The 13672-nt window shown below is 41.2% G+C and overlaps 1 protein-coding gene across 1 annotated transcript in view; it reads right to left on the reverse strand.

Annotated features, from left to right (window-relative positions):
* The window catches only part of cluap1 (clusterin associated protein 1), a 30718-nt gene extending 22764 nt beyond the window's left edge, over positions 1-7954 (reverse strand). Inside the window, exons 1-2 of the mRNA XM_064923839.1 lie at positions 7855-7954; positions 7516-7586 (exon numbers count right to left, since the gene is read on the reverse strand). Coding sequence (XP_064779911.1) covers positions 7516-7537 — 22 coding nt within the window. The 5' untranslated portion in view covers positions 7538-7586; positions 7855-7954. The remainder of the gene's footprint in view (positions 1-7515; positions 7587-7854) is intronic.
* Between the last annotated feature and the right edge of the window lie 5718 nt (positions 7955-13672).

The following is a 13672-nucleotide window of genomic DNA, read 5'->3' on the forward strand; positions in this document are numbered from 1 at the left end:
CCCTCATGTGGTACCCTTCCTGCAGGCTCATCCTGACATGACCCTCCAGCATGACAATGCCACCAACCATACTGCGCGTTCTGTGCGTGATTTCCTGCGAGACAGGAATGTCAGTGTTCTGCAATGCAAAACGAAGAGCCCGGAACTCAATCCCATTGAGCACATCTGGGACCTGTTGGATCGGAGGATGAGGGCTAGTGCCAATCCCCCAAGAAATGTCTGGGAACTTGCAGATGCCTTGGTGGAAGAGTGGGGTAACATCTCTCAGCAAGAACTGGCAAATCTGGTGCAGTCCATGAGGAGGAGATGCACTGCAGTAGTTAATGTACCTAGTGGCCACACCAGATACTGACTTACTTTTGATTTTGACCACCCTTTGTTCAGGGACACATTATTCCATGTCTGTTAGTCACATGTCTGTGGAATTTGTTCAGTTTCTGCCTCAGTTGTTGAGTCTTGATATGTTCATACAAATATTTACACATGTTAAGTTTGCAGAAAATAAACGCAGTTGACAGTGAGAGGACGTTTCTTTTTTTGCTGAGTTTACATGATTGCATATCTGTTATTTCATAGTATTGATGTATTCACTATTATTCTATAATGTAGAAAAGAGTCAAAATAAAGAAAAACCCTTGAATGAGTAGGTGTGTCCAAACTTTCGACTGGTACTGTCTATATATATATATATATATATATATTTTTTTTTTTTTTAAGAAACTCAGTTTGGCTTTCAACTTACTCTTGAAAGTTGTAATAGTACAATGCACAAGGTGCACTTTTGAAATCAGATAATGCATATTCAGTTTCTCTTGTCATGTCAGTCATTGCATACCCTAGTGTTATTTATAACACTCTAATGAATACACATTAGACCTGGCAAAATGCAGAGAATTTCAAGAAAATGTGCTTTAAAATAGGAACATTTTCTCTGCCCCCCATAGCAAAATGTGTAGAATTGTAGGAAACAAACTTTGAACCTGAAGAATGTTCTCTCAGCCAACAAGAGGGGTGTGAACAGTTTGTGTCATGAACAGTGCTTGTGCCAATAGAAATAGACATGGTGCGAGCGCAAGATGTTCCCCAATGTGGGAAGGGGGCCTGAATGAAAAAGTTTAGGAACCCCTGTTCTATAGAGCTCGCCAGCTTGTCGTCTTAAGAAACAGAAATGAGCAGTGGTGTAAAGTACTTAAGTAAAAATACTTTAAAGTAGTACTTAAATAGTTTTTTGGAATCTCTTTACTATGAACATTTTTGACAACTTTTACTTTTCTTTAGGAATTAAGTGAAAGTATGTACTTTTTATTCCATACATTTTCCCTGACACCCAAATGTACTCGTTACCTTTTGAATTTGTTTATTTAAAAAAATAAAAAAAATGTATTTCACCTTTATTTAACCAGGCTAACCAGTTGAGAACAAGTTCTCATTTACAACTGCAACCTGGCCAAGATGAAGCAAAGCAGTGCGACAAAAACAATAACACAGAGTTATACATAAACAAACGTACAGTCAATAACACAATAGAAACATCTATGTACAGTGTGGGCAAATGTAGAAGAGTAGGGAGGTAGGCAAAAAAGAGGCCGTGGAGGCGAAATAATTACAATATAGCATTAACACTGGAGTGATAAATGTGCAGATGATGATGTGCAAGTAGAGATACTGGGGTGCAAAAGAGCCAGAGGATAAGTAACAATATGAATGCTTAGCAGGACAGGAAAATTATCTAATTCACACACTTATCAAGAGATCATCCCAGGTCATCCCTACGGCCTCTGATCTAGTGGACTCACTAAACCAGTGATGGGCAAACTTTTTGGCTCAGGGGCCAAATCGAGATTTTGAAATTCAATTGAGGGCCGCATTTTTTGGATGACCAATTGTTAGTTAGTTAGTTAAAATCAATTTGCTGGGGCCTTCCGAGTGGCGCAGCGGTCTAAGGTCACTACAGACCCGAGTTCGATCCCAGGCTGTGTCACAGCTGGCTGTGACTGGGAGAGCCATGAGACGGCGCACCATTGGCCCAGCGTCATCTGGGGTAAGAGAGGGTTTGGCAGGCTGAGATTTCCTTGTCCCATCGCGCTCTAGCGACTCCTGTGGCGGGCCGGGTGCATGCACTCTGACAAGGCCACCAGGTGTACGGTGTTTCCTCTGACACATTGGTGCGACTGGCTTCCGGGTTAAGCGTGCATTGTGTCAAGAAGCAGTGCAGCTTGGCTGGGCCGTGTTTTGGAGGACGCAAGGCTCTCAACTAGATGTTGACCGATTAATTAGGGCCGATTTCAAGTTTTCATAACAATCACAAATCGGTATTTTTGGGTGCCAATTTTGACGATTTTTTTATACATTTTATTTAATTTTTTACACCTTTATTTAATATTTATTTAACTAGGCAAGTCAGTAAAGAACACATTCTTGTTTTCAATGACGGCCTAGGAACGAGGCAGAACGACAGATTTTTTTTACCTTGTCAGCTCTGGTTATCCAATCTTGCAACCGTACAGTTAACTAGTCTAACGCTCTAACCACCTGCCTCACGAGGAGCCTGCCTGTTACGCGAATGCAGTAAGCCAAGGTAAGTTGCAAACTAGCATTAAACTTAGCTTATAAAAAACAATCAATCAACGACAGTCGTTGCTCCAATGTGTACTTAACCATAAACATCAATGCCTTTCTTAAAATCAATACACGAGTATATGTTTTTAAACCTGCATATTTAGCTTAAAAGAAATCCAGTTGAGCAGGCAATATTAACCAGGTGAAATTGTGTCACTTCTCTTGCGTTCATTGCACACAGAGTCAGGGTATATGCAACAGTTTGGGTCGCCTTGCTCTTTGCGAACTAATGTGCCAGAATTTTATGTAATTATGACATAACATTGAAGGTTGTGCAATGTAACAGCAATATTTAGACTCATGGATGCCACCTGTTAGATAAAATACGGAACGGAATAAACGTTTAGTTTTCGAGGTGATAGTTTCCGGATTTGACCTAAGGCTCATATTTCTGTGTGTTTAATATAGTTGAGCCTATGATTTGATATTTGATAGAGCAGTCTGACTGAGGGGTGGTAGACAGCAGCAGGCTCGTAATAGTTAAAGATATATGGTTTAGAGAGAAATAGTCGACGCGTTATAATTCCTGTAATAACTTGCGGCTGAACTTGAAAGGGGTTCCTTCGTTATTTTACCGTTCATGTCTTCCATAGAGAATGTCTTGATCTACTTCAAATAAGGTCTGTGTTTCGTGCAGGTTAGGGTGCAGGCTTAAACCACCTCTGCATTTTGATACCCGTGTAAATCTCACTAGGATAAGGTAACGTTTGTCAAAATATTTTAATAAATCCACTCTACAAAAAAAATGATCTTCACTTATATTTAGCCAATATTGATCAGAGTTAACTTGTCCTATGGATATCTACACAGTTATAAAATTGGCAAGGTGGTGTAAGCCTACACGAAACAGACATTATTTTAAGTGAATCTAAAAATATCCTATGGAATAAATGAATGAAGGAACCGCTTTTCAGATTTTGCTAGGTGTCATGGGAATTATGACTCGCACTTTGGTAGTCAATTCTTATCATGTCCATTATTAAAATAGGATTTCCTGCATATAGAAATTACAGTTTTTGTTTTCAACATTCATCACAGGCAACTTCAACTATTTTGATTCAAACAGTTGAGAGTATTTGTCTCCTAAGCAGACTCTTCAGTATCATTGTCACTTCAGAGCTGTGTGTGTTTTACAGATGGCAGAGAAAAGCAGAGCACCAGTGTGGGACTATTACATGGAATTGGCACCAGGGAAAGCAAGGTGTCTTATTTGTGATAAAGATGTAAGCATGGGGTCAGCAACGGCTAAATCAAAAAATACCACCAACCTGTGGAATCACCTTAAGAACACCTATCCAAAAGCCCATAATATGTATTATATTAAGTTAAAATAAAAGTGTTCATTGTTCATTCAGCATTGTTGCAATTGTCATTATTATAAAAATGTGTACACATACATACATACATATACACACACACATACATATATACACATATATATATATATACACACACACATTTTAAAAATCGGCTGATTAATCGGTATCGGCTTTTTTTGGTCCTCCAATAATCGGTATCGGCGTTGAAAAATCATAATCGGTCGACCTCTACTCTCAACCTTCACCTCTCCAGAGTATGTACGGGAGTTGCAGCGATGGTACAATTGTAACTACCAATTGGATACCAAGAAACTGGGGAGAAGAAAATGTGTAAAAAAAAATTAAAAAACGAAGTAAAACATTTTTATGTCATGCGGCCCGGATTGAAGTGCCCAGCGGGCCAGATACGGCTCGCGGGCCTTACTTTGCCTCCCCCTTGCATTAAATACATGCTTAGTGTGTGTCCAAACACAAATTATCAATGAACCTACCAGGTACAACCCCAAATCTGTAAACACAGGCACCCTCATAGATATCATACTGACCAACCTGCCCTCTAAATACACCTCTGCTGTCTTCAACCAGGATCTCAGCAATAGACTGCTTCATTGCCTGCGTCCGTAATGGGTCTGCGGTCAAACGACCACCACCCCCCTAAAACACTTCAGCGTGCAGGGCTTTCTAATCGACCTGGCCCGGGTATCCTGGGAGGATACTGACCTCATTCCGTCAGTAGAGGAAGCCTGGTTATTCTTTAAAAAAGTTACTTCCTCACCATCTTAAATAAGCATGGCCCATTCCAAAAATGTAGAACCAGGAACAGATTTAACCTTTGGTTCACTCCAGACCTGACAACCCTTGGCCAGCACAAAAATAACCTGTGGCGTACTGTATTAGCATCGAATAGCCCCCGCGATATGCAACTTTTCAGGGAAGTTAGAAATCAATATACACAGGCAGTTAGGAAAACAAAGGCTAACTTTCCCAAACAGACATTTGCATCCAGTAGCACAAACTCCAAAAAGTTATAGGACACTGTAAAGTCCGTGGAGAATAAGAGCACCTCCTCCCAGCTGCCCACTGCACTGAGGCTAGGAAACACTGTCCCCACCGATAAATCCACGATAATTGAGAATTTCAATAAGCATTTTTCTACGGCTTTCCACCTGGCTACACATACCCCGATCAAATCGGAAGGCCTGTTGTCCTGACCTCTGGCAGTCTCTATGGGGTTGCCCACAGGGTTCAATTCTCGGGCCGACTCTCTTCTCTGTATACATCAATGATGTCGCTCTTGCTGCTGGTGATTCTCTGATCCACCTCTACGCAGACAACACCATGCTGTATACATCTGGCCCTTCTTTGGACACTGTTAACTAACCTCCAGATGGGCTTCAATTCCATACAACTCTCCTTCTGTGGCCTCCAACTGCTCTTAAATGCAAGTAAAACTAAATGCATGATCTTCAACTGATCGCTGCCCGCACCTGACCAACTGTCCAGCATCACTACTCAGGACGGTTCTGACTTAGAATATGTGGACAATTACAAATACCTAGGTGTCTGGTTAGACTCTAAACTCTCCTTCCAGACTCACATTAAACATCTCCAATCCAAAATTAAATCTAGAATCGGCTTACTATTTCACAACAAAGCATCCTTCACTCATGCTCCCAAACATACCCTCGTAAAACTGACTATCCTACCGATCCTTGACTTTGGCAATGTCATTTACAAAATAGCCTCCAACACTCTACTCAGCAAATTGGATGCAGTCTATCACAGTGGCATTCGTTTTGTCTCCAAAGCCCCATATACTACCCACCACTGCGACCTGTATGCTCTCATTGGCTGGGCCTCGCTTCATGTTCGTCGCCAAACCCACTGGCTCCAAGTCTTTGCTAGGTAAAGCCCCACCTTATCTCAGCTCACTGGTCACCATAGCACAACCCACCCGTAGCAAACGCTCCAGCAGGTATATTTCACTGGTCACCCCAAAGCCTATTCCTCCTTTGGCCACCCTTCCTTACAGTTCTCTGCTGCCAATGACTGGTACGAATTTCAAAAATCACTGAAGCTGGAGACTCATATCTCCCTCAATAACTTTAAGAATCAGCTTTCAAAGCAGCTCACAGATCACTGCACCTATACATAGCCCATCTGTAAATAGCCCATCCAACTACTTTTTTTGCTCCTTTGCACCCCAGTTTCTCTACTTGCACATTCATCTTCTGCACATCTATCACTCCAGTGTTTAATTGCTCAATTGTAATTACATCGCCACTACGGCCTATTTATTGCCTTACCTCCCTAATCTTACCTCATTTGCACACACTGTATATAGATTTTTTCCTATTGTGTTATTGACTGTACGTTTGTTTATTCCATGTGTAACTCTGTGTTGTTTGTGTCGTACTGCTTTGCTTTATCTTGGCCAGTTCGCAGTTGTAAATGAGAACTTGTTCTCAACTGGCCTACCTGGTTAAATAAAAGGTGAATGTATATATACACACACACACACACACACACACACACAAATAAAAATATATTTTTAAAGTTTGTAAATTATGTCTGAGAGTTGGAGCGTGCCTGGCACAAAAAACTGCTTTGCCTAATATAAGTGTATGTTAGCGAGTACATTTACTTTTGATACTTAAGTTTATTTAAAACCAAATACTTTTAGACTTTTACTCAAGTAGTTATCTTCTTCAGGCTAGGGTCATTTTTTTCTCAATTTCCACCCGACTGACGTGCCCAAAGTAAACTGCCTGTCACTCACGCCCAGAAGCCAGGATGTGCATATAATTGGTACCAATGGATAAAATAAGGTCTGAGGTTAACACAGGTTTAAGGCTCACGCATTCTTCGGTTCGGCTGACAGCTAGCCGAACGAGTGCACATGCATACTTCCTTATTAAAGACCTTCACCTGGAAAACGAAGGGGGGAAAAGCAACAATAGTACTGTTTGTCCATCTTGATACACCGTTCCTCAAAATAGTCAGACTTAATCAAAGATAATTTATGAAATCTGTAATTCAATTTGACGTTTTTGCCTTCGAGATCTTAGTCGCGCAATTTTACATCTAATTAAGATGTTTGATGCAGGTTTTGTTTCATAGTATTTCTCAAGTGGAAAAAAATACATGAAAACAACTCGAAGTTGTCATAATTGAATGACAAACATTCAATTGAAGAATCCCTAATGTTGACCAATGACCGACAAAAAGGGGCGTAGACTTCGACTTGCTTCTAGAAAAGATGTGCTTTGTTTTCATTAACGTAGCTACACAAAAGCTTCAAAATTCACAAAAAGTGACTTTAGGTGATGACGATTATCTATTAGGACTAAACGTATACGATTTCTTAAGCCTTTGTTTACCAGACCTTATTTTCGGCTTTAATCTCATAGCCCCATTAAATTCCCTATGGCATTAACTAACGAGCCACGGCGGGCATCCGCGTTATTAGTGCCTACAAAAAGACGCCCTTACTATTACTCTCTATTACAGACATTAATAGCGAAGATATGTATAACTCGTCTTCTGCATGTGGTAATAGCTAGATAACGTTACTTACTTCGTAAGTCTCTAAAGGACATCGTTTGTTCGTGTTGTGGCACTCAATCACACAAGGAAGTCTTCTGGATCCTGAGAGATTTAAGAAAAATCAGATACGGCATTATGCTACCAAAGTCAACGATTCAACTGTGGTGGCATCATCACTAACGTTACTTTAGCTAGCCAACTACGTTAACATGAGCCAAATCAGAAACACGACAGCCCGTAATGTAACTATTTACATTAACTATACACTTCGAGCAATACACCTAGTCGATATCATATTTGCTGCATAATGCTCTTAAAAGTTGCACACTATAACACAATACCTTAGCAAGGAAGTTTAAACACGATTTACCTTATCTTGGGTGTTAGATTGGTTAGCTTCTTCTATGAGGTGTAGCTTGTTAGCTATCTGTCAACAACAAAAAATATGCTTGCCCGTCTCTATGGAATCCAATACTACGGAATCATAGAGGAGACAAACCTGGCGGTTTTAATGGAACGCATTCTCATAATTTAGCTAAAATAAATTTGTAGCTGGAGAAAATGATAATTTCGTTATCATTATAATAATAAAGTTTATAGTCGATATAGTTTAATTGTCATCACGTCAGTTTTGTATAGCCAAATAGCCTACATAGGTTAATTATATAGTTGAAATAAAGTCAATTCTATACTTAGATTATAGGGGTTTTGAATTTACATTGCATGCATTATAATAATTGGCCTCAATCCATAGAATATTATATTTCAACCGGGAATCAACTGTCGGTATTGGTGCACTCATGGTACGTACGCAGTTTTCTGTATGTATAATGCTGCCACTGGACTGCTACAGGTGCACTGCATCTCAGCGCCAGTCTTTCGACAAGAGGCAGCATCTCTACTTGAAGGTACAGTATCTTTATCTACTCTATTTATTGTACTCTATTTTATGTACCATGTTTGTTTAGCTATGTATTAAACTGTTCTTACTTTATAGTTGATGTTGTAAAGGTAGGTTACTGAGGGCAAACTTTAATGTGACGTGCATATAATCAATGTTCTTCAATATAAGAACATTGTGGGCACTTGTAAAAAATATATATATATATTAATGGATGGTGGACCACAGCAATTAAGAATGGATCTGTTGTTGATTAAATTATATACCGGCATAAATACCCTTCATTGCAATGAAAATATGATAATTCCTTTTTATTTGCGAGGGCAGAAATATACCTATTTGCTTGTGAAAATGTAATGTATTTGCGAGGGCAGAAATATAATAAATTCTACTGTATATAGAATAAATTGTATTTCTGTGCATTTTCTCTATTCTGTTTACCTTTTGTTGGTATCCCACTTGATGGTATGTACAATTTCACAAAGTTTATGGTATAGTTGCAATCACAATTTGTTTGATTTACTGAAACCTACTGAAATGTAAGACTACTGAACTACAGCAGCACCTGCTTTTTATCAACAAATTATCTCATTGTAAATGTGAACCTGTGCGGACTCCATAGGTGTTCTTTTGCTTTACCTGTTGTAATGCCATTATTAAGGGTTTGAAGTTGTGATTACCGCTTATTATAATCTTTTGAGTTGAAAAACAATATCTTAAAGAAATTACAGTCATGTGAAATACAGTAGAATAGACCTGAATACAATGTAACTTTATTGTTCATTGGTACTTTTTTTTCTCAGAGTAGGTGTAAAAATGATTGACACCCCTGTTTTCAATACCTTTTCCATACCTCACCTTGCAAGTATAATGGCAATACGCCTTTATCTAAAATGTTTTAAGAGTTGGAGACATTTCTTCTGTATAAGAATCTTTCCAGATCCTTGATATGTGCTTGGAGTTATTGTCTTGCTAGAATATCCAATGTTTTGGGCCAAAATATCCTGGTACTGGGTAAAGTTCAGGATGTCGTTGACCTTAACAGGGACCCTAGGACCAGTGGAAGCAAAATAGCATCATACTATATTTTCTGCATTCTCATTTCAACATCAAACCCACCACTGGCGTGCGTAGCCAAAGATATCTATTTTCACTACCCTCAACAAGGTAGGTAGAAACAGCAAGCATCCAGTTTTCAGGGGCAGAGAAGAGGAAAAGCCTGAAAACCAGATGCTTCCAGTTTATTGCGTCCCCACTCAGGTGTTTCTATATTATACTGAACAGCAATATAAACGCAACATGTAAAGTGTTGGTCCCGTGTTTCATGAGCTGAAATAAAAGAGCCCAGAAATTGTCCATATGCTCAAAAAGCTTATTTCTTTCAAATGTTGCACAAATTTGTTTACTCCCTGTTAGTGAGCATTTTTTCATTGCCAAGATAATCCATCCACCTGACAGGTGTTGCAAATCAAGAAGCTGAATAAACAACATGATCATTACACAGGTGCACATCTGGCACTTTAAAATGTGCATTTTTGTCACACAACACAATGCCACAGATGTTTTGAGACTGCAGAAAGGTGTGGCTCAGTGTGGCTCAGTTGGTAAAACATGGCACTTGCAACACCAGGGTTGTGGTTTTGATTCCCACGGGGGACCAGTATTGGAAAAAAGTATGAAAATGCATGCACTCACTACTGTAAGTCGCTCTGGATAATAGTGTCTGCAAGATAATTTCTCTGCCATAAGCCACCTCCAACGTCATTTTAGATCATTTGGCAGTACATCCAGCCGGCCTCACAACCGCAGACCACATGTAACCACACCAGCCCAGGACTTCCACATTCGGCTTCTTGACTTGCAGGATCGTCTGAGACCAGCCACCCGGACAGCTGATGAAACTGTGGAACAGAATCATTTCTGCACAAACTGTCAGAAACAGTCTCAGGGAAGCTTATCTGCGTGCTCATCATCCTCACCAGGGTCTTGACCTGACTACAGTTCGCGGTTGTAAGACTTCAGTGGGCAAATGCTCACCTTTGATGGTCATTGGCATGCTGGAGAAGTGTGCTCTTCACCGATGAATCCTGATTTCAACTGTACCCGGCAGATGGCAGACAATGGCGTGTATGGCGACGTGTGGGCAAGTGATTGGCTGATGTCACAGTTGTGAACAAGAGTGCCCCATGACGGCGGTGGGGTTATGTTATGGGCAGGCAGAAGCTACGGACAACAAACACGATTGTATTTTATCAATGTTAATTTGAATGCACAGAGATACCGTGTCGAGATCCTGAGGCCCATTGTTGTGCCATTCATCCGCCGGCATCACCTCATGTTTCAGAATGATCAAATCTAATTTTATTGGCCATATACACATATTTAACAGATGTTATTGTGGGTGTAGCGAAATGCTTGTGTTCTTAGCTCCAACAGTGCAGTAGTATCTAACAATTCACAACAATACACGCATCTAAAAGTAAAATAATGGAATTAAGAAATATATAAATATTAGGATGAGCAATGTTGGAGTGGCATTGACTTAAATACAATAGAATAGAGTACAGTATATACATACGAAATGAGTAAAACAGAATGTAAACATTACTAAAGTGACTAGTGTTCCATTATTAAAGTTACCAGTGATTCCATGTCTATGTATATGCGGCAGCAGCCTCTAAGGTGCAGGGTTGAGTAACCGGGTGGAAGCCGGGCTAGTGATGGCTATTTAACAGTCTGATGGCCTTGAGATAGAAGCTGTTTTTCAATCTCTCGATTCCAGCTTTGATGCATGTGTACTGACCTTGCCTTCTGGATGATAGTGGGGTGAACAGGCCGTGGCTCGAGTGGTTGATGTCCTTGATGATTTTCTTTGGCTTTCCTGTGACATTGGGTGCTGTAGGTGTCCTGCAGGGCAGGCAGTGCCTTCTTCACCACATTGCCACCACACCACACTGTTGCGCCTTCTTCACCACACCGTCTGTTTGGGTGGACCATTTCAGATAGTCAGTGATGTGTACGCCCGAGGAACTTAAAGTTTTTCAACTTCTCCACTGTGGCCCCGTCGATTTGGATAGGGGCGTGCTCCCTCTGCTGTTTCCTGAAATCCACGATCAGCTCCTTCGTTTTGTTGACATTGAGTGAGAGGTTATTTTCCTGACAACCACTCTGCCAGGGCCCTCACCTCCTCCCTGTAGGCTGTCTCGTCATTGTTCGTAATCAGGCCTACTACTGTTGTGTCGTCTGCAAACTTGATGATTGAGTTGGAGGTGTGCGTGGCCACGCTGTCATTGGTGAACAGGGAGTACAGGAGGGGGCTGAGCACACACCCTTGTGGGGCCCCTGTGTTGAGGATCAGCGAATTGTAGGTGTTGTTTCCTACCTTCACCACCTGGGGGCAGCCCATTAGGAAGTCCAGGACCCAGTTGCACAGGGCGGGGTTCAGACCCAGGGCCATCAAGGTTAATGATGAGCTTGGAGTGTACTATGATGTTGAAGGCTGAACTTTAGTCAATGAACAGCATTCTTACATCGTCCTCTTGTCCAGATGGGTTAGGGCAGTGTGCAGTGCGATGGTGATTGCATCATCTGTGGATCTATTGGGGCGGTATACAAATTGAAGTGGGTCTAGGGTGTCAGGTAAGGTAGAGGTCATATGATCCTCAAAGCACTTCATGAAGACAGAAGTGAGTGCTACGGGATGATACTCATTTAGTTCAGTTACCTTTGCTTTCTTGGGTGCAGGAACGATGGTAGACATCTTGAAGCAAATGGGGACAGCAGACTGGCATAGGAAGAGATTGAATATGTCAGTAAACACTCCAGCCAGCTGGTCTGCCCATGCGCTGAGGACGCGACAAGGGATGCTGTCTGGGCGGTAGCCTTGCGAGGGTTAACACACTTAAATGCCTTACTCACGTCAGCCACGGAGAATGGGACCCACAGTCCTTGGGAGCAGGCCGCTTCAATGGCACTGTGTAATCATCAAAGCAGGCGAATAAGGTATTTAGGCCTCCAGAGTGGCGCAGCAGTCTAGAGGCGTCACTACAGATCCGGGTTCGAATCCAGGCTGTGTCGCAGCCGGCCGCTACTGGGAGACCCATGAGACTGCGCACAATTGGCCCAGCGTTGTCCGGGTTAGGGGAGGGTTTGGCCAGCCGGGATGTTGCGCTTTCAATTTTGCGCAAATGCTGCCATCTATCCACGTTTTTTGGTTTGGGTATATTTTAATAGTCACACTGGGAACAACATCCTCTACACACTTCCTGATTAACTCAGTCACCGTGTCAATGTTATTCTCAGAGGCTGCCCAGAACATATCCCAGTATGCGTGATTAAAACTATTTTGAAGCATCGATTTCCGATTGGTCAGAACAGTGTTAAATAGACCTTAGCACAGGCACTTTAAAAAAAATCTGCCTATAGGAAGGGAGGAGCAAAATGGAGTAGTAATCTGATTTGCCGAAAGGAGGTCTGGGGAGGGCCTTGTAGCCATCCTGGAAGGGGGAGTAACATTGGTCAAGTGTTTTTGCCCAGCAAGTACTAGAGGCAATGTGTTGATAGAACTTCGGCAGCGTTTTTCCTCAAATTTGCTTTGTTAAAATGCAGGCAAGGATCTGTACACAATTCCTGGATTCTGAAAATGTCCTTGTTCTTCCTTGGCCTGCATATTCAACAGACAGTCATTGAGCATGTTTGCGATGCTCTGGATCGAATGTACGACAGCGTGTTCCAGTTCCCACCAATATCCAGCAACTTCGCACAGCCATTGAAGAGGAGTGGGACAACATTCCACAGGCCACAATCCAAAGCCTGATCAACTCTATGCAAAGGAGATGTGTTGGGCTGCATGTGGCAAATGGTGGTCACACCAGATACTGACTGATTTTCTGATCTACACCGATACTTTTTTTTAAGGTATCTGTGACAAACCGATGCATATCTGTGTTCCCAGTCATGTGAAATCCATAGATTAGGGCCTAATGAATTTATTTACATTTACTAATTTCCTTATATGAACTGGAACTCAGTAAAATCTTTGAAATTGTTGCATGTTGTGTTTATAATTTTGTTCTATGTAGGTTACTCTAACACAATAATATAGTGGCAAGAAAAAGTATGTGAACCCTTTGGAACTACCTGGATTTCTGCATAAATTAGTCATAACATTTTATCTGATCTTCATCTTAGTCAAAGCAATAGACAAACACAGTGTGCATAAACTAATAACACACAAATTATTGTATTTTTCTTGTCGATATTGAATACATCATGTAAACATTCACAG

Source organism: Oncorhynchus masou, chromosome 18 (genome assembly GCF_036934945.1).
Source record: "Oncorhynchus masou masou isolate Uvic2021 chromosome 18, UVic_Omas_1.1, whole genome shotgun sequence".
Taxonomy (NCBI): Eukaryota; Metazoa; Chordata; class Actinopteri; order Salmoniformes; family Salmonidae; genus Oncorhynchus; species Oncorhynchus masou.